At 45.6% G+C, this 20,511-nt stretch overlaps 6 protein-coding genes across 6 annotated transcripts; 3 read left to right on the forward strand and 3 right to left on the reverse strand.

Annotated features, from left to right (window-relative positions):
- Positions 1 to 1,419: 1,419 nt before the first annotated feature.
- GL218_03801 (putative transcriptional regulatory protein C1F7.11c) lies at positions 1,420 to 4,254 on the reverse strand (the record flags this gene model as incomplete). Its single annotated transcript, XM_033580379.1, has 5 exons — positions 1,420 to 1,575; positions 1,638 to 2,771; positions 2,841 to 2,900; positions 2,974 to 4,036; positions 4,133 to 4,254. The coding sequence occupies 5 exons, from the start codon at positions 4,252 to 4,254 to the stop codon at positions 1,420 to 1,422; spliced, it is 2,535 nt and encodes an 844-aa protein (XP_033436259.1).
- Positions 4,255 to 6,985: 2,731 nt separating this feature from the next.
- GL218_03802 (L-ascorbate oxidase) lies at positions 6,986 to 9,199 on the forward strand (the record flags this gene model as incomplete). The annotated part of the gene is made up of 2 exons (XM_033580380.1): positions 6,986 to 7,682; positions 7,773 to 9,199. 2 exons carry the CDS (start codon positions 6,986 to 6,988, stop codon positions 9,197 to 9,199), a joined length of 2,124 nt encoding a protein of 707 aa, XP_033436262.1.
- An 871-nt stretch (positions 9,200 to 10,070) lies between these two features.
- GL218_03803 (Monothiol glutaredoxin-3) lies at positions 10,071 to 10,905 on the reverse strand (the record flags this gene model as incomplete). The annotated part of the gene is made up of 2 exons (XM_033580381.1): positions 10,071 to 10,151; positions 10,222 to 10,905. 2 exons carry the CDS (start codon positions 10,903 to 10,905, stop codon positions 10,071 to 10,073), a joined length of 765 nt encoding a protein of 254 aa, XP_033436261.1.
- Positions 10,906 to 11,819: 914 nt separating this feature from the next.
- On the reverse strand, positions 11,820 to 12,972 carry GL218_03804 (INO80 complex subunit 1; the record flags this gene model as incomplete). The annotated part of the gene is made up of 2 exons (XM_033580382.1): positions 11,820 to 12,409; positions 12,462 to 12,972. 2 exons carry the CDS (start codon positions 12,970 to 12,972, stop codon positions 11,820 to 11,822), a joined length of 1,101 nt encoding a protein of 366 aa, XP_033436256.1.
- Positions 12,973 to 14,070: 1,098 nt separating this feature from the next.
- Positions 14,071 to 16,627, forward strand: GL218_03805 (Drebrin-like protein; the record flags this gene model as incomplete). The annotated part of the gene is made up of 4 exons (XM_033580383.1): positions 14,071 to 14,382; positions 14,442 to 14,516; positions 14,570 to 16,439; positions 16,500 to 16,627. The coding sequence occupies 4 exons, from the start codon at positions 14,071 to 14,073 to the stop codon at positions 16,625 to 16,627; spliced, it is 2,385 nt and encodes a 794-aa protein (XP_033436255.1).
- Positions 16,628 to 18,560: 1,933 nt separating this feature from the next.
- GL218_03806 (uncharacterized protein) lies at positions 18,561 to 19,097 on the forward strand (the record flags this gene model as incomplete). The annotated part of the gene is made up of 2 exons (XM_033580384.1): positions 18,561 to 18,635; positions 18,891 to 19,097. 2 exons carry the CDS (start codon positions 18,561 to 18,563, stop codon positions 19,095 to 19,097), a joined length of 282 nt encoding a protein of 93 aa, XP_033436258.1.
- Positions 19,098 to 20,511: the final 1,414 nt, after the last annotated feature.

A 20,511-nucleotide genomic window follows, 5' to 3' on the forward strand; every position in this document is an offset into this window, starting at 1 on the left:
TTTCTTGCATCATCATAGCATCTAGTGGGGGAAAATAGCGTTGTTGTTCTTTTAAATTCGGTCTTATTCTATTCTCATGTATATCAATATTTTATAACACTTCATATGAAAATCTTGTGGTCTGACAATATTCATTGGTCTTTCTCGAGTCCCTAATGTGATATGATATGATTTTTTGTAAATATATGTCTTATGCCTGACCAAATTTCAATCCTCGTTCTATCGTTCCTCTATCTCACGCTCAGACTACAAAGCGATATATTTATTAATGTTGTTTAATATTCGTAAAATCCCTTACTTACACATTGAAAGCCATCGACGTTGTGTAACGGGATATGCATGCAATACAGAATATCGGGCACCTGCATTCTATTTATAAATACCCAAGCATGCTTAATCAAGATGGCGTTACACTACTTGAGTTACCTAACTAGAAGACTCAATGTTTGTTGGGTTTTAAACATAGTGCTCTCTGCATTGATTACCGGGTGTAACCTGCAAATGCGAATTCCCCTGTCTAACAAGGTACACATATTCCGTTATCAACGCCACTTAGATTAGGCCTCACGCAATGTAGTTAATATATACTTGAATCCCCTCGTTTTATTCTATTATTATATCTAGGTAATTATATACTCTCTGAGAACTTAGATACGTGTTAGTTAACATCAACAACGTTACTAATACCCCAGAAGACCATACCGATGGTTAAGAATCGTACACGTAAGACAAATAAGATCTGTTGCCTAATCAAACTGCTTAATGCATGTAGTAACTCGCGATGCGCTTAAGAGGCGTAGAACTTTATATGAATCTGCCTACCTTCCTTTCTAGTCCCTTTTTTAATAGCCACTGACGCCAGGAAAGATATGTTAGCTTCCGAAGAGGCTGCTTCGGATGAAAGCACGTCGGACAATTCCTCAATTAACATGACACGAAGAGATGGGAGACTATAAGTTAAATGTAACTTAAGTGTTATTAGTTGTTCATCATCTTGAGGTTTGGGCGGTCATACAACATATGTACATAATAGCTCAGTTTCGAAGTCCTTAAGTATGGTAACTAAAAGCTACGCAAGAAACGCCATCAAATATCCCTCTCACTGCTGGCGGCGATCTACAAGTGGCTTCAGCCGTAAAGGATAGCCAGGTCTATTTTAGGCACTGATATGCGCCCGGAGGAGAGTTGTGTAATTGACTTACGTACCATGGACATGGTCAAAAGAGCTATACGTACATATTACGTCCTCCCTCCATCCGCAATTTTCCTTTTTCTTTTTTGTAACCCCTAGAATAGACAAGAGTGCCACACTTGAAGCATAACGATACGCAAAGGCTCCTTACCGGGTATCTGACTTTCATACCAACCCATCACAGCCAAGCGCCATCTTCAATATTCACAAAACTAGAGCCGGGAAGGCTATGTGCTGGGCGTGTCCGGGTTCAAGAACGCGAAAGAACCATCGGAAGATCCTTGTTGGGATTGGGATTGCTGCTCGGGGTTCCCCGCGAAGAATTGGAAGGATGTCTGATCTGGACCCCAAGTTGCTGTCTGCGCGTAATTCTCAAATGCGTCCTGTTAAATTATAGTTAGCCTAATATTTACCATCTAAGGGTGTATTGAGTCTAGGAGCATACCCAGTCGAAATTATGATCAATAGCCATGTTGCCCCCTCCGCCTAGAGTTGTGAACATGGAGAACGGTGACGCGGCGTTGTTAATTGTACCAAGATTGTCAGGTTGGAATTCAGGTGTAAGTCCCGTTCTAGCCCCGACGCCTCCCACGCCTCCCACGCCTCCTAAATTAAGCTCTATATTCGGGTAAGTTGTCCCGCCGGGTGACTGGATGGTTGACGCCGAGCCCTCTGAGAGCATACCGAGAGTCATCGCCGCGGAATGCTCGGGTAGCATTTCAACACCAAAAGTGAAGGGATTTTCAGGTTGCGTCGTTGGTGCTCCAGCAGTACCAACCGGTGCTGAAGGAGGATTCCTGAGCTTTCCTAGCATGATCTCGAGAATATTTGCAGCCTTGTATGCCTCAACTGATTCGTTGGACAGTGACTTCCAAATTTCTGCAACCGCTTCGAGAGAACTCATCATCTTCTTCCGTTGCTCTGGCGTCCAAAAGTAAATTGCCTGCGAATCCTGCCGCTTACCAGACGTGGCAGCAATATGATCATGGTGAAGATCAAGGATGACTAGCATTGTTGGAAGCAATGTGTCTTTAGAGGTAGCCGATACATACCATTTCATAGAACGAAGTCGACCATTCGGTTGACATTCACGATGTATCATTCTTAGGTGCCCCAGAATTTCTAGTGAGGCCTCAATTGCGCTACGACGAGAATGCGCGTACCGCGGATTCTGCCTCGCGCGTAACATGTGTTTCCTGTGCAACATACACATGATCTTCTGGTATAAGATATCCAAATTGAACCTCGCAATAATAAGGGTCACGGGGTCGTGCGATCCATCGAGAGGGCGAATCTTTAGATGCGGTGGAAACTCATCCAAGATTTCGCGGAGTTTCTTGTCGTGTTGTAAAATATCATCATAGCTCACCGGCTTGCCTACTCGGGAGACCGAATGGAGAACATTTCCTAATTCAATACACAGCTTGGTTTTACTTATCATATAAGCAATCGGACTCGGTTCCACCATCGGCCTGGAAGGGGGAAGAGTTTTGCTATTGGGACCGAATTCTTCGTCAAAGATGTTATGCGGGAGCTTCGTGTCGGTGTCATGTTCGTGGATGCTGGCCGGTAAGGAAATCTTTAAATATATTAGTGACCACCACGAATAGATGGAATAATAACTAGACATCGTGTATAGGTGACTTACTTGATACGAGAATATGATATCAGACATGCGTATCAAAGCCCATGTTCGTCGTCGCATTTCCTGTGACGATAGTATCAGCGATATGCTGTTCTACATGATGAAGTTTCAAACTTGGGAGATGTTCTATTCATACCCCTTGGAATGGCGTAACTGACGGAAACCAGTCCGCATCTCGGTGATAACCCATTCGAAAAGCCAATTTCGCAATAATACCTGTTATAATCCACAATGAAAAATCTGCGTCCCAGCGCGAAGAGTATTCTCCAAATAAGTAAAGAATCAGTGTTTCCACTGTATACTCAACCGGCTTGGTATAATCCGCGACTACCAAGCATTGTACCGTTCGCAATCGATATTCTGCTGCGAGATCTAGAGACCTACCTTTCCATTCCGGAGGCTCGTCCCCTACCTTATGATAACTGAGCATCGCAAGACATAGCATAGAATAGAGCAAACCTATCCATGTGATAGTTGACTTAGATGGATCTTGCCAGTGCGCCCGTAGTTGTGATTGAAAGGTAGGCGCGTGAACTATACTAGCGGCAGTATCTAACGAGTTAAAATATCTCGATATTAACGTCATTATGGCCGTCCTCGAGGGTAGTTCCGCTCTCAGTTCGACTTCCACGGCCGGCGGAGCAGAAAGTAAAAATATGGGCGAGTCTCGAGCAGTTACAGGTTTTGAAGACATAACTCTCTGGTAACTGCTTTCAAGTTCCTTCTTGTGAGAGGCAAAGAAATTCTTCACTTCAGCAATGTCGAGCAGGAGTAGATGCCAATGATCTTGCCCAATGTACATGGACTTCCCTTTATCTGCATCGACTTTAAGCATACCTAAAGACGTGGATAGCCCATCATCCACGTCACTGCCAGGACCATCGCCGTCGGCCTCGTCGTCCCTCATAGCCCCTTCATCGTCTTGATCGACATTGGGAGAAGAACTATCAGACGTAGAAGGGGCTGGGGGTACGGTACTGGAGGAGTTGGAGACTTCGATATTCGCACCGCCATGCATCAGACTTAAAACTAAACCTTCTAGACGGTCAATACGGTTCTGCATATCATCAGGAGTTGCGGAAGCTCCAGCACTACTTTGATTTTTTCTCCGACTTGTTGGAGTAGCATAGACGCAGGACTGTGTATCACCACGTTTGATGCAGTTCTCACAATTTGGAGTTCCCCTATTGCATTTCAACCTGTTGAGCAGGTCAGCGATGTCGTCTTATATAGAAAACTGCGAAGTGTTGGATTAGGGAATTAGGCTAGCATTTTCAAGGAACAGGATCACTCACTTCCTCGTCCGGCACGGATAGCAGCTAAGCGGCACCCTATTTCGACGACGAACCACCCTGAAATGCTCCTCGGGCGAATGGCCCGAGGATGATGTCGTAGCAGACGGAGGTGTGGGGGTCATTTTGGAATAATTCAAATACTGTAGGCAAATAGAAGCTCTTTTCGGGGTGCTCGCTCTTGCGTTCAAGATGTATGCCGGACTTAGGAAATTCGAATGCTATAAGAGGGCCTAGCCTATTCTTTAATCTACGTAAGCTGCTCTCTGGAATGGCAACTTAGAGCATCAGGGATCGAGAGATATGAGGCCAGTGAGTAAGCGTCAAGGGCTACTGGGAGATAGTAGGCTGACGTTAAGGATCCCAATAGTTCGGAGATAGAGAGTCCCTTGCAGGAAGTTCAGGGGTATAACGATGACAATGCTGCTAAGAGTATTGGGTATTCGTTAGATCACGGCTTCCACCAGTGATAATAGCCAATCAAACACAGAAACTCTGTATGTAGACTTGGAAATGAGAGGACCACGACTGGGCGATCTCGCGAACGTAAACCTTGTGGTATGGTCCAAATCAAGATATTCGTTATGCTCGAGGTGGAGCAATGAGGGGCCGAAGCAAATCTGATGCGGTCGATATCCCAATGCGATAGAGATATTAAAGCAGCGCGACCACCAGCGAAGTATCTTGAGAAGTATCTTGGAGTATTACAAACAGCACAACTCCTCCTGGTAAATAAGCCAGTTGGTTGAGCAATAAACCTCAACTTAGATACGTCTGGATCTATTCTGTATATTCTTTCGAATAGGCCAAATCCCAGGTGCAATATTCCAACTAGAAAAAAGTACGACTGGGACTACGGTCGCGATCTTCTCGTAAGGCTGGGTTAGGCTTGGTCAGGCTGGATCGGATAAAGCGGTCACGGCGTGCAAGCGATTCGTGAAGTAGATAGGTATTGATAATGCTCTATTTTCCTGGTAAGCAGACACGCTACTACTCGCAGTCGATTCATCGGCGATATACAAGAGTTTATGGGTCGACATACAGAAATAGAAGAATTTGGCCACCGCTAGTTTGTATGTAGTTACATTTGGTACTTTATAATATTGCTGCAAATAAGAGAGTACAACCGCTGCATATAATACGACGGTTTGTACATAGAGTGGCGAAGTATTATCTGCCTTGGTCTGTAATGTTTTTTTTCCTGCCTTTTCTCTACGAAAATAAATCGAAAGGGGGGCGGGATAAGGAGAGGGTTGGGAATAGGAAGTGAGAGAGGGAGAGAAATAGAAGGATAGAGGTTGTTGTTTAGGTGTAGGTAAGATGGGATGGGATGGGATGAGATGGTGAGGGTTGCGATGGTAAAGTGGTCTATGGAGGAGGCGCGGGACGAATTACGCTTGAAACTAAACTGAAAATGGATAGTGGGGGAAGGGAAGAAATGTTATGCCCACCTAACGAAGCCAACGGAAAGCTCCTAACCAATCACAGCTTAATTTGACTTGATATGCTACATTGACTAGTGTAAGAGGTACGGATGCAAGAGAAACCTTGTCTTGTTGATGCAAGGCTACGACTCTAATAAATTTCTGAATTTTGATAGTGAGTCATCTCTCCTCAAGTTGTCAGCAGATAATTCGGCACTTGGCCAGATTAGGTACTGTTGTACGTATGTTCCTGGGCTGCCTATTCCCGTCTTTATTTCAATCGCCAAGCTTAACAACTCCAAAAAATTAATATGATATATGATAGTATGTATACCACGGTAACATTATTCTTACTATTGTTTATCTTTACATCGTAAATTCGTTCAATTGTATTCGTGCGAATACTGAGAGTATATATAATGGTAAACTTGTAACCAGCTATACGTAATAATTTAACTTATAGACTTAAGGCTGACATACTACGGATTACGTTCGTAATATATTACTGGTCAACTTTAACTTTAACTCTTGGAAACGTCAACTAAAGACTTGTAACTAATGCATAGTAGTATATATTATGTAAACAGTATAGACTAAACTAACCCTCAGTTCTAAACCATTGGCTTATCGTTTAAGCATAGTGTCTAGAGAGACGAGCTACCCAGGTTTTATCTAGAATGTTTTTTTTAACAATTTGAAATTCGAAATGCCATCCTATATAAGTCTCCACAAAGCATATATCGCGGATTCGCAATTAGCAACGCGGTCCGTTCCCCGGGGCGGGTCGTACCGAAGACATTGACCAAGCACGGAAGACGAAAGAAACGGGGGCTTCTACAATAAGAATAAAAAAGGCCAAGCAAACATCATATTAAATTCGTCCACCACATTTACTACTAATGCATCTAATCAGCGCTCCGAAGAGACGGTACCTTCGGCGATTAGCGTGCCGGTCCGACGCATCTGCCGCGGTGAGAACTAATGGGCATACGTGATGAGGTTACATTTGCATGTGTCGGGATCCAATCATATCGCCGTAGTCAGCACATGGGGATCTTCAGCCTAACTTTCTAAAGATAGTACTCGCTCTCGCCTTGTCGCACAGCACTACAAGATAGTAATAATGAAGACGTTCGTTGAACTAATATCTTGATCATACATATGAACCGCCTTGCCGCTCATGCCGATGAGTCTTTAAGTTCTAGATCGATTTCTTGTTGGGTTGGACCAATTGTCTTATCGCCGTCGGTTGTTTCCATGTCAAGTCGCTTTTAACAGGTAGTTAAGCTACGATTCGACGAGGTTCAAAGCCGCAATAATAATTCGGTGATGATTCACGATGCTACTTGAGTAAGGAAACCAACCAGTAGCTTAAACCCTTTAAAGCTCGGAGCTGTGCTCGAAAATTTATTTTTTCGATGTTACGGTAGAAATGGTCATCCATCGCATCTTACATGCCCTATCGCCGACGGCGATCCATCGCGATGAGGCAAGAAATCGGCTTTCTGGCGTCGAAGAAGGCGAAGGGGATAATGTTGCTTACTATGGGGAAGAGATGGAAGAACAGGACCGCCTACTCATATCTGGTCGTGACAACGTCGACGTGACGGTAGAAGAAAATTCAGTTGATCAACGCCAATCAGTATGGCCGATTACCGCCTTTGCTCTCGCCTGTGTCGGCACTATTTTCTCTTTGGCATGGGTAGCTCTGTCGTTAGATCTCCACCGACGACCAGAACCGTCTCCTCTGGAGATAGCACATAGCATTCCTCTTCGCCGTCCAGACAAGGACTACATACTAAATCCCGACTGGGATTTCGAAGCCCCGAACCAAGTGCGAAAGTATGACTGGCTGATCATCGACAAGGATGGAGAACCGGATGGAATTCTGAAGCCAATGATAACTATAGAGGGTCAGTTTCCTGGACCACTGATAGAAGTTAATGAAGGTGATATTATCGAGGTCAATATCCATAACCATGCTTCCAACGCCACCGCTATCCACTGGCATGGCATTTTCCAGAACGGCACGAACTGGATGGACGGGGCTGTAGGCGTTACTCAATGCCCCATTGCTCCTGGAGCTTCGTACCTTTACAGGTTCAATGTTACTGGCCAAGCTGGTACCTGTAGGTACTCTCTCCACTAGCAAGCCCGAGACCTCGTGGGTCTCTTTGCGTCGTGTTATATTACGAGCAAGATATTGACTCCTCATGCAGATTTTTATCATGGTCATCAGGGCGTCCAGGCCTTGAATGGACTCGTAGGACCTCTCGTGATCCACGTCCGGGACGAAGCGACGCATAAGCCCATCCCATACTCGTCAGACCGCGTGGTCTTACTCCAAGACTGGTACTATGATTCAGACAGTGGGCTAATGCGAGACGTGCTATCTCCGGGTGTTGAGGATGCGCCGATACCTAATACAGCTTTGATTAACGGTGTGAACCAAGCTGACTGCTCAGATCATCCCAACAGATGGTGTTCAGAACTGGAGAGGTCTCTCCCCAACTTGGATCTAGCCCCTGGAGAGGGCCACAGGTTACGATTCCTGAATGTCGGTGGGTTTGCTTGGTTCCAGGTTGCAGTAGATGAACATGATTCTCTGCCAATTATCGAAGTGGACGGTACCGCCGTTGAACCCGTATCCGAGTCTTCGCTAGTAATTGCCCCAGGACAACGGTATAGCGCGGTTTTAACAGCAGATCAGACCGGAAATGAGACTTTCTGGCTTCGTGCTAGGATGATAAGTGCTTGTTTTGCAAGTCAGACGCTTCCAGAAAATGGCATTGATGAGGCAAAAGCCATTATACGCTATCATAATAATGCAAGGAGGGATAATAACCACAAATCCCCTCCCCTACCAAACACTACTTCCAGCCTACAGTACCTGCCAATATGTAAAGACATGAGTTCCACATCCTCGCTTTCCCCTTTACCAGCGCAGCCAGCCCCTATTTACGCCGATCATTCATGGTATCTACGTGTCAATCTTGCTATTGGCGACTGGCGATTACAACGAGGCGTTATGAACGCATCCTCGTTCCGACCGGATGTTACGTCGCCGACCTTACACCGAGTCCTCGACGGTCTCGCCCAAAACAACGAATCCTTCGTCCAAGACGGCATACTTAACACGGCATTTGACCCCGTCTCCGAGCTCACCATCTCTCACAACGGCGTTGCCGACACCGTCGACATCATTCTGCAGAACATGGACGAGAATAGCCATCCCTTCCACCTCCACGGTTACCAGATGTGGGTTCTCGGGGCCGGCCACGGCTACTTCCCCGGCTACGAAGCCCTTGGGCTAAACCCCGAGGGCAAGGGGCTTCTCGACCCTGCGAACTCAACTGTTGTCGATAACCCTTTGAAGCGAGACACGGTGACTGCTGAGGGCTTCGGATGGGTGCTCCTGCGGTTCGTAGCGGATAATCCCGGCGCCTGGCTTTTCCATTGCCACGTACTCTGGCACTCGGAAGCCGGCATGGCAATGCAGTTCCTCTCCCGCGTAGATGTCATGAGGGAATGGGAACTACCCAGTGACGCGAAGCGATTGTGCTCGCTTCCCGAGGCGGAGTTGACGAAAGGCGCCCCGCCTAAGGACGAGGTATTCTTCGGCTTTAATAACGAGGATGAGGGATGATAGAGGTAGATTGTTTGTTTATGCATGGACTGTTTGTGATACTAATATCTATATGAGACTATAGGCGATAGATAGAGTCGCGTTAGATACCCCGTACATATATATATGATATTAGTTAATGGTATTGCTTTGAGGTATATACCGAAATCATATTATAGAAGAATACCAAATATACCTAAGAAACAAGTATTTAGACCCTATTAAAGTATCTTTACGACACGATAGAAAGCATTGCAGTGAAAAGAGAATTTTCCTTGCAATCAATTTATTAACCAACTAAAATATTGATATTGTGATCGTTACCTCCTAAATTTTTTTTTTCAAGACAGATACTAATTCTCCCTTAGTTCAACAGAAAGATAAAGGAAATGTATGTAAGAACTATAAAATAAGATTAAACCTCTACGATTCAATTTCAAATACCACCTAAATACTCTTGCTAATGAATAACAAAACATAGAAGCAAATCATAAAGTGCACTTTCATTTCATGGCCTTAATACGATTGGTGGCTTAATTCATTCATATTATGGTATGTAGGTCGAAGCACTAGTTATAGTCCTTTGCACAATCATTCGTTGTAGCAGTATCATAAGTCTATCGACCCCAATAGCCTCCTCGTTCCACATGGAAGAGAAACAATGGAATAGATCGTATGAGATAGACGTCGAAGCAACCGAAAGAAGCTTTCAGATCCCGAAATTTACCAGAGTATACACTTAGCGACGTAGGCTATCAACTACTTCGATACCTGCGTCAGATAGAATCTGTCGTAATCATTCGTGGCATGCAATGTCCAGCACACACTTAGATCATAGGTAGTAAGTACCTCTCATCAGCTACGCAGTCTCCCCATTATCCTAATGTGGGATTCAAGCAGCGGTAGCGTCATATCCTTTAGAAACGCTGAAGCTCTTGAAGAAATTGGGCTCCTTCTCCAATTCCTCTTTGACCTACGTTGGATAAATATATTAGCTAGAATTCTCTTTAGAGAAATGTAGTGGAGTTAAAGGAAGAACTCACAATATCCAGACCACCGACTAGCTCGCCCGAAACCCACAGTTGCGGGTACGTCGGCCAGTCCGCAAACTTCTTGAGACCTTGCCGAACATCGTCGTCCGCGAGGATGTTGAAGAAGCCATACTTGACGCTGCGCTCTCGAAGAAGGTTAACAAGCTGGCGCGAGAATCCGCACTTAGGTTCGCTAGGCGTGCCCTTCATGAATAGCATGACAGGAGCCGCGCTGACTAGTCCCGTCAATCGTTTATTAAGTTCCTCCTCAGGGTTCAGCACATCTCCGTTCCTGTCTAAGGAGTCCTCCTCTATGGTATCTGGCTTGTTACCGTTGGTGGCGTCGGGCTTCAGCGGGGCGTGCGTCTCGATGACCTTCCGTAGCGCGGCAGCGTTACTGCCGCTGACGGCATCGAGGACTTGGTCGTTTTTTTGCAGGACTACGTAGGGTACAGCGACGACGTCGTATATCTCTGATACGTCGCTGAGCTCTTCGGCATTGATAGAAACCCAGCTCGTGGGGGGTGCATCCTTCGCGGAGTAGTCATTCGCGAGCGTCTCGATAACCTTGGCCATCTGTGCGCATGGTGCGGCCCAGGGGGCATGGAAGAAGATGATGAGGATGGTTGATTTGGGAAGCGACCCGACGAAGGTTTCCCACTCGTTCTGGGAGGTAATCTCCTTCACCAACCCCATCTTGTCGTTCGCAATAAATTGTATCTATGTGACGTTGGTAGTGATTGAGCCTTTGTGTCGTGTTTATCTAGGGTATCTATACCTGACCTTAGGTATAAATAAAATAAGAAGCAGACGAAAATGGTGGTAGGTATTGATTTAGTGGTTAACCTTTTTGATGGCGTGTTTTGGGAATATTTGGGAAAGAAGTAGATTGCCCCTCCGATAGATGCGCCGGTTAGGGAGTTTAAAGGCTGAAGGTCCAATGGAGGGGCAGTTGATTACCTTTTTTACTTAAGAGATCCTTATCCGTTAGCGCCTGCGAAGTCTCCGGAAACTATTGCGTCATTTTGGGTGATTCCCATATATGGACTACCTACCTCCTTAGTATGTATGTACCTACATATTTCAAAGACCATGTCCCTTCCGCTACCGCTATTGCCTTTGTCACTGGCTGAATAATATCACTATTTACCGATTTTAACTGTTAATATAACTGCACTCTAAATACTTTAAAAATAGAATTATCAAACTACGTTTTTATATACGGTATTTCTGCGTTATTGGAAACGGCCACCCGATATCCCCCCCTTTTAGTATTTTTTAAGTAACATACTTAAAGACCATAGGGTCGATTCTAATAATATTCAAGAGTACTTTAAAATCTAGCGGAATAAGGCATTCACTGGCTTTGCGGTCTATACTGAGAATGAATTGTAATTAGTATATTTTGTCGAACTAATGACGCCGTTGCTGCTGGATGTATTATTATATTCCCTGGAAGTTTGGGAATGCCCTCATAGCAATGCCTTAAACGCTTCCCTGCGCTTCTATTCATGACATCTAAATCCCTTCTATAATCCACAGACAGATGTGGACCACATGGCATTGCCTTTTCATTACTATTTCGAAAGGGTGGGGCTCTCTTCAAGCCTTTAATCTGTGAGCTGGCTTAAACTGGCCGCAGTAACCTGCGAGCCGTTGGCGTTATCCTGAGTATCCTCCGGCGCTACACTTCCCTCTCCCTTCTTAGCTATTCGAGTTTTTGCCTCTGCCTCGAGAACCAACTCACGTCGTTGCCACCAGTCTTCCTCGATTTGGATGACTTGATCTAACAGAGCCTCTTTCTCTAGCCACTCCTGCCTGTATGCCTCTTCCATCTGTTTGCACTGTCGCTTCAGCGACTCGCTATCTTTCGTCACCCACTTGAGATTTGCCACACACAGCTTGTACAGAGATTTCATATCCATTGTAAGCTCCTTGCTAGAGAAGCCCTGTTGCTCCGTCAATGGTGTAAAGAAGTCTGCTATGTCCGAGCCGGTATCGCCATCATCTACGGCATCGTCTTGACCTGCGGCGTGCGACTGCGGGGTCTTGATTATGATCTTCAACTTTCCGGACTTGGGGCCGGACTGGGTCTGCATTGACTTGGGTACGGGATCGGATGGCCGCAAAGCCTCGGTCTCGTGGACTGTTCGCATATGTTTCGCCAATGCGTCGGACCTTGTAAATGCACGGTCACATTCTATTATTATCAGTTCCTATTCCCCTCATACGATGGAACTTGATGGTCTTACCGGGCAAATAACAATAGAATGGCTTCTCCCTTGTGTGGCTTCTCATGTGAGCTTTCAATGCGTAGCCACTAGCATGCGGTAAACTTTTTCTAGGACAGCCGATCCATTCGCAAGTATACTTTTTCTGACGGCTCTCGATATGATCGTTATGAATATGCTCGACCAGCCTGTCCATATTCCCCAAGTCGCCTACTCTACACCCGTCCCAGGCGCATACCGTGACTTGTTCCTGGAATTCGTCCTCATCGAGTTTAGCATTGATGGGGGAATTGGGTATGTCACCCGAAGTGTCTGACGAGATATCGCCGTCGAGGTCATGGTCTGATTCTTGTTCAGGCTCGGGCTCTATATGAATGGAGGAAGAAGCTCTCGACCTGTCGCCAAGCTTCTGTCGTTTGAAGGGAGGGGGCGCTGGTTCATCAACGACGCCGGTATCATCGAAATCGTTATCGGCTTCAGGCGAGTCGGATGATAAAGAGCTGATTGACGATGAATCTGACAACAGCACCATCTTTGATCGCGCTCGACGTTCAAATATTAATAATTTAGGCGTAAGGGGGCGTTAAACGGAACAAGTCCGCGCTAGAATGAGTTGGGGAAACGAATAAGTTATAGGCGCAATCTAGGTAAACGACTAGGACAATTCGATATTGTTATTTGAATATTTCGAGGAGGTGAATTAAAGGTTGATGGATAATAGGTAGAATTTAGATTAAGGTAACCTATGTAGGTAGGTAGGCTTGTTGGATGACGAAGGGAGGAAAGTAAATCGTAGTGGTGGAGGAAGGAAAAAAGGCTGATGAGCTGAGACAGCCAGCAATCAACAAGGAATCTCTAAATTGTTTCTAGAGATGGGATGCTTCCGCGCGCATTAGCATTGGCGGCCGCGTTGTTACGATAAGCATCTAACAGGTATAGCTTTGAATATGCACAAGATGAATAAAACATTGGAATAATTTAATGCGAATTGTAAGTTACTTTTTAGGCTGCTAGGTTAGGTACCTTAGGTACCTACACAGGGGGTAATGAAACGAAATATCTCCAACAGGTAACCCACTAACCTGCTAACATACCGAGAGAGACTCACTAACACGTGGGGTATCATAAGCTCAAGGTCTTCAGGTGACTTTCAATTGGAGAAGTTGGGCTGCTATGTACCTAAGGTAGTGGAGTGAATATGTATACGGCTAGAAGGCGACCCCGAAGGCCGGGCACTAAAAACCAAACACAGCCCACTTTCGTAACAAGCTGCGATTGCTCGCCAGGCACGAATCGAAACTATCGATAAATTGGAACTGCGAGGAACTTCCTCTCTTTCCTTTTTAACACGTTAATTTTACTCAAGCAATCGCCATCGAAACAAGCGTAAACTATCATTAGAATACTTTGTTCAGGTTGGCTAGATAAGGTAATTTGGGTTCGAGTAGCGGAAATACTTTGAAGCTCTCTTCCCCCCTGGTTGCTGTGACATCACCCCCACTCACTCGAATTTATTACTCCTTGTGTTACTATTCTATTATTCTATTTAGGTTGTATTTCACCAAGCCTCATCATCGACGATATACGATAAACGAACCAACTGTTACAATACCTTTCCTCTCTCCAAAAAATGGCTTCGTTAAATCTCTCTACAAACGGCCCCTCGATCAAGAGCAGTTACCAGGGAGTTGTCAATGCACCGCCTCCGCCTTCAGGAAGTTCTTCTACATACGGTCAATGGGCCTTGTTCTACGTACAAGCCCCTCTAGCCAATGTTTTCCAAGATACCGGGAACAAAGAAAGTGTTCTGAAAGTTCAGTCAACCGGCTCTGGTGAGCTAGAAGATCTTATTGAGGACTTCAGCGAAGGTCGTATCCAATTCGCTTTCCTTAAGGTTAAGGATCCGAATACAGGTCTGCCTAAATATGCTCTAATTGCATGGGTTCGTCTTCTCACTCTTTTTCAATGAGAATTGTGATTAATCTGTTAACCATATTGTAGTGCGGCGGAGGTGTTCCCGAGAGGACTAAAGGCTACTTCACGAGTCATTTAAATGCTGTTTCTAAAGTTCTTCACGTATGTGATTTAAATTCTTTCTAGCATGAGATCACGATGCTAACTAGGACTAGGGATACCATGTTCAAATCACAGCTCGTTCCGATACCGACCTCGAACCCGCAAATATCCTCCAGAAAATCTCTGATGCGTCTGGTGCCAAGTATACAGCCGGTGGAAGTGCACCCGTGCAGACTGGGGGAGGACCCCCTCCAGTGAAGTCGAAGCCTGTATTCTCTACAACTTCGAACTCGTCTAGTAACCCCATAGTCGCCGCACGAAACGCAAGCCTGCGAAAAACAAATGACGACGGCTGGGGGGATGCACCGCAGGTTTCGCGGACCGAGCTTGAAAAGGTGGAATCGGCATATAAGCCAACCAAGGTCAACATAGCCGAGTTGACAGGCCAGAAACAAGAGCCCTCGAGGTTTAACGGCTCAAGCCAACAAGATGACAGGCCTAGGGATACAATCGGGGGAGGGTACCAACCCGTTGGGAAGGTCGACATCGCTGCCATTCGAGCTGCAGCAAGGAACAAGCAAGACGATCGACCGATACCGGTCAAGGGTGCTTATGAGCCGGTAGGCAAGGTTGACATTGCTGCGATCCGAGCTAAGGCACAGAAGCCAGGGGAACCTGAACCTGCACCTGCACCTGCACCTGCACCTGAACCTGAAGAACCACCGAAGTCTCTAGCAGAACGAACTGCAGCGTTTAAGCAAGCCGAGCGTATTACGGAGCTTCCCAAGCCTAAAGTTGCGAAGAAATGGGGTGGCGCATCTACATTTACAGGCACTAAGGCGCCTACTCCTGGCGCATTGGGTTTGGGTAGCCCTTCGCCAACGCCCGTCGCTCCTCCGGTGGGATCTGCTAGTCGAACCTTCGCGGATCAAGGAGGCAAGACGCCAGCTCAGATTTGGGCCGAGAAGAAGGCACAGCAAGGCTCTATTTCTGGAATCAACAATCCTCCAGCGTCCCCTGTCGCAGCGCAGAAGAGCGGGGGAGGTGGTTGGCAGAGCAGTTACAAGGGGAAAAGCTGGGCACCGGTCCAGACGGGATCATATGGCCGTAGTCTTACGGGGCAAAAGACTGGCGAGACCGAGACTAGCCAAGAGGCACCGGCATCTCCAGCGGGAAGCGTTGGTGCCATACGCGATCGTTTCAAAGAGACAACTCAGATTATCTCACCCGCACCATCTGCTCCGAAGATTCCATCACCTGCTGAAGACAATGAGCGTGCGCCACCTCCGCCTCCTTTGGCCTCCCGGCCTTCGGACGGAGCACCTACCGGTGGTTTTGCGCTTCCTGGTATGCCTCCACGCCCGCCTCCAGTCGCGGATGAGGATGAGGAGCTCGAACGAGAACAAGAACGGGAACACGAGCGAGAACCGTCACCTATTCGCATGGCAGTACCTGTCCCTCGTGGACCTGAGCCTGAGATTGAGCCAGTGCACGAACCTCCTCGATCGCTTCCTGTACGACCTATCGAGCAAGAACTCCCTAGGGAAGAAGAACTACCAGCGGAAGAGGAGACTCACGATCCTCGCGCGGCTGCCACGGCCGTTGCTGAATCCCAGTTTGGCCACGAGCAAGTGGCAGAAGCACCAGCGGCTTCGAGCGGAGGCAAACGTGCTCTGATCCAATATGATTACGAGAAGGCTGAAGATAACGAATTAGAACTCCGCGAAGGCGAGTACGTCACTAATATTGAAATGGTTGACGAGGACTGGTGGATGGGTACCAACTCTCGAGGCGAGACGGGCCTGTTCCCCAGTAACTACGTTGAAGTTGTCGATGATGAGTCGGAGGAACCAGCACCGGCACCTACAGCCAGCCATGAAGCACCCCCGCCTGTGCCGGCTGCCGAGGCTGAACCCGAGCCAGCAGCGGGTGCCGGACATACAGCTACAGCTCAGTTTGACTACGAAGCTGCTGAAGACAACGGTAAGCAACCCCTATCCGACCTATTTGCTACTAGAACAACATAATTAACAAGCGTGATAGAACTAAGCTTCCCCGAGGGGGCTACGATTACTAACTTGGAATTCCCCGACGAGGATTGGTGGTTCGGCCATTACAAAGGGGATTCGGGTTTATTCCCTGCCAACTATGTGCAGCTAGACGGGCAGTAATCTACTATTATCTTCGCCTACAAAACGATGCCACGACGAGTATGACAGCAGCCGTTGATTTGGAGAGTTACCTAGACAAGGAGCAGTTGACAGCGACTCAGCAGAGAGACTTGGCATGAAAAGAGTTTGTTTCATTTATTTTTCTTGTTTTTCGTAGTTAGCTGAATAAGAAAAAAACCGCACTTCTATATACGAAAAATCAATCAATATTCCCCGTATTTCAGTGTCCCCTAAATAAAGGCTCCTCTTTGATATCTTGGCATTCGGAATCTTTCAGCCCTACGTGTGATTGGACCTGCTTTTGATGCTCCATTGCACCTACAAGCACATCCAAGCAAGCAGGGTCCTACTCGGACGGGGATATCCGGCTTCGGACAAGTAAAAGTTCATAGATTCGGTTCGTGCCTTACGTTAGTTTCTCTTTGATGCAGTAAAGTAGCAATATTGGTAAGTTGTTAGACCGATTATCTTCCAATTATATACGCACATATAAGTCATTGATATTAAGAAACGGGGGTACGTACCAATAAATCACATGGGACTTAGAATCCTTACATGGAGAATAACTAACTATATATGGTATATATACACGTATTGGACGGATATCTCGGCCATTTTAGCGCCAACCGAGATAGCCTTTCATTCCTTTTCTATGTAGTATTTAGTATCTAGGTAGTATCTAGTGTACCTAGGTAGTATCTAGTATTTACTACCTATCCCATGCGGACGTGAACGGGCTAAGTCAGTGGGGAATATTAAAAGCCTTCCAGCGCATACGTACATCTTACCCTTAAGCCAACATAGCATACTACCCGTACGTGGCTGATGAAAGACGGGAGGCCGCTAATATGGATCAAGATGTTAAGCAGCGGTCTAGCGTACGCGCCACCTATTGCCAACTAACATATTCCTTTGTAGTCTTGTTACATAGTAGTTTTACTCGGTATATTTGAATTTCTGGCAGATGTTGTATGTAACTAGTTGAGATGATGTTGTTGCGCAAAGGAGCATTTTGTACAACTACCTTGATTTTATAATTTGTACGTACTTATTACATTACGGGTACTATGCGAAATATAGATTTGCCTACACGTATATTTGATATGGATAATTAGGTACTTACATATAAGTGAATAAGGGGGCTGTGAGTTTCAAGTATGACGCGTTTCGAAGACCTCGAAAGGCAAAAGTCAAAACAGTAGCGCACCTATGTATGTTAGGTACCTTAGGTACCTAACCTACGTTAACAACGATAGCGGCTGAGCCACCTTGAGTTGCGTGCCGCTTAGCCGCACAGCACCGCAGCAACTTGCAATAGCAACCATCCGAGACAGCAAGAGAAAGCGCCAGAAATAGTACCCGTGCAAAGTACCATGCAAATGCGCTAAGGCGCCTACCCAATGCAGGTAGCAATTCCAGTAATTCCAATGATTCCAGTCATTTACAGCTAAGGTACATGTGTATCCCTTGAAACTCTTTTCCAAAGAAGGAATGCATGACCATCCGATCTCAATTCATCTACAGTTACATACAGTTACAAGTCTTATATTTGATGTATCTAGTACCTTAGCAATACATTTACATATTCGACCCACCGCCTTCTTTTTCCCTTTTCATTTACACTTTCTGACTTCTTGACCTTAATTATTATTATCAAGATTCTCGTCGTCACCATCAACTTTTCCTTCATTTTGATCCTTAAGAACAACCCGACCTATTCTATCATTTTCGGCGTTTAGACGCGAACAAAACATCTCCATATCTGAATAAAGTACGTATAGCGCATTCAGCTAATGATGGTTATTCGATTGAGGCTCTAGAGCTTATATTCTTGGCGGATTGACCTAACCGCACCGCCATGCTTCTTGGCTAACTCAAATCTTTGTTGTCGCAGGATCCCAAATTCAACTTACATCCATCAAATCTTTCCAAGATGGCCAGTCACGATTACTACCAGCAAGGTCCTCCTCAGGGTTATGGTGGTGGCTACCCGCAACAGCCTCAGCCGGTATGTCGCATTTTAGTAAATCGCTTCATCGTTCCTAGAATATCTAATACATGTCGCAATCCCATTGAGACATCAAATCCCATTTGCCAAGACAATACCTTATGCCTGCGCTGCACCCCGCGATCTCCAAGCCTCTAGGCCAGCACGCAATACTAGGCCAAATATCACCTTTGTTCTATACACGAATAGCAACCTTTCTCTTCACTATAGAAATATAGAATATAAAGGTTAGAAGCTAACTTGATCGAATTATAGGCATACGGTCCTGCTCAAGGCCAGTACTATGGCCCGCCTCAGGGTCAACCCCAGATGCAATACCAGCAACAACCCCCTCAAGAAAGGAAGCAGGGTGGAGGTGGCTGTCTCCAAGGCTGTCTAGCAGCACTATGCTGTTGTTTCGTCTGTGAGGAGGGATGCGAATGCTGTGCCGAATGCTGCGAATGTTGTTTCGAGATGTGTTAAGGTGGCCCCTATCTAAGCCGATACGATAACGACGCCCCTGACGAAATGAGATGGCGGATCGGCTGCACTTGAAGGAGTGCGCTTTGGGATGGGGTGTCGAATAATATTGCGCATGCAAACTGCTACCTCGACGGTGCACTTCGACACCAAGAATGAATAAAATTCGATAGGGTGATTGGTCTTTTTGCGAGATTATCAATGCTTCTATAGCAGATGCGTTTATCCCTGTTTTCTTTTCAGTTCATGGGCAAATCCAGGTTTCAAAATCAGTTTATATGATGATGCTAAGCCAGCTTCTTTTGGTTTTACGACATAGGCACGGAACATAGGTTTCTTGCCTTTTCCCAAGCAAGATTTTCTTCTGTAATAAGAACACCATTTGCGTGTTAGCAAATATGCATTACAATATTATGGCAATTCGTGAAATTTATGATTTTGTTATGCCCAGACCAAGCATTATTTTTATCATCGTAGTGAACATCTGATCGTAGAAATGTACTATGGTGATGTAGTTGGGTTATAGTGCTTAACTATCTATTCAATGTATGCCAACAGAGAACTGTGAAACTTGTAAATGTAGGAGTCTTAGTGAAGCCGAGGTAGAATATACTCTAATAGATGGCTTCATCGTACGTGCATGAAACCGGAGATCCCATAGATGTGCATATAGGATTCCATTGCTTGTTCTTTGTTACATTTCCTTTTAGTTCAACTACCTATAAGAAAAATAACCACTTAATCCTTTTTTAACTACCTAAACTATACAAAACTCTTATGTTCGTAAAATAATAGATTGTTTAAAATATCTAGTAGACTATATGCTCTTGACAAATAAACATGTTAATGTATAGACGTTTTTAACGATAAAGTCATCATGTTAACAGGTGAATCGCTATTTTTCAACAATCCCAAGTTTCACAAGGATTATGAGCGTACAGTGCGATATAGTATAATCTTATTATTTGCACGGTACGCATAAATAAGGGTAACCCCGCGGAACAGGGGCTTAGGTATGTACATAGTAGTGGGGTACCGCCACCCGTCCAATGCTAGGGAGCCGATTTCGCATGACAAAAATTCGATAAACCGCATTTCAAAGCAACTCCAATGCGACAATCATTACAAAACTCCAAGAAATTTGCCTTTTCACTTTCAGACTACACATTTCCTTAAGAGGAAAAAATACTTGTGTCTTATTCATATGCCAACTTGATTATACCTTGAGCAAGGAAAAGTATTGGCTACAACCTCTAACGACCTTTATCTATCATTTTGGCGTATACGCATTTCCCATCGCGTAGTCGGATTGCCAGTGTCGCATCCCAAATCCATAGGTACCTCTATTCAATCTTCCAAACCAACCAACCAACGACGGAGCTATATAAATAAATCAGGGGATTTTTCCCCCACGCCT

Source organism: Daldinia childiae, assembly GCF_008694065.1.
Source record: "Daldinia childiae strain JS-1345 chromosome Unknown Scaffold3, whole genome shotgun sequence".
Taxonomy (NCBI): Eukaryota; Fungi; Ascomycota; class Sordariomycetes; order Xylariales; family Hypoxylaceae; genus Daldinia; species Daldinia childiae.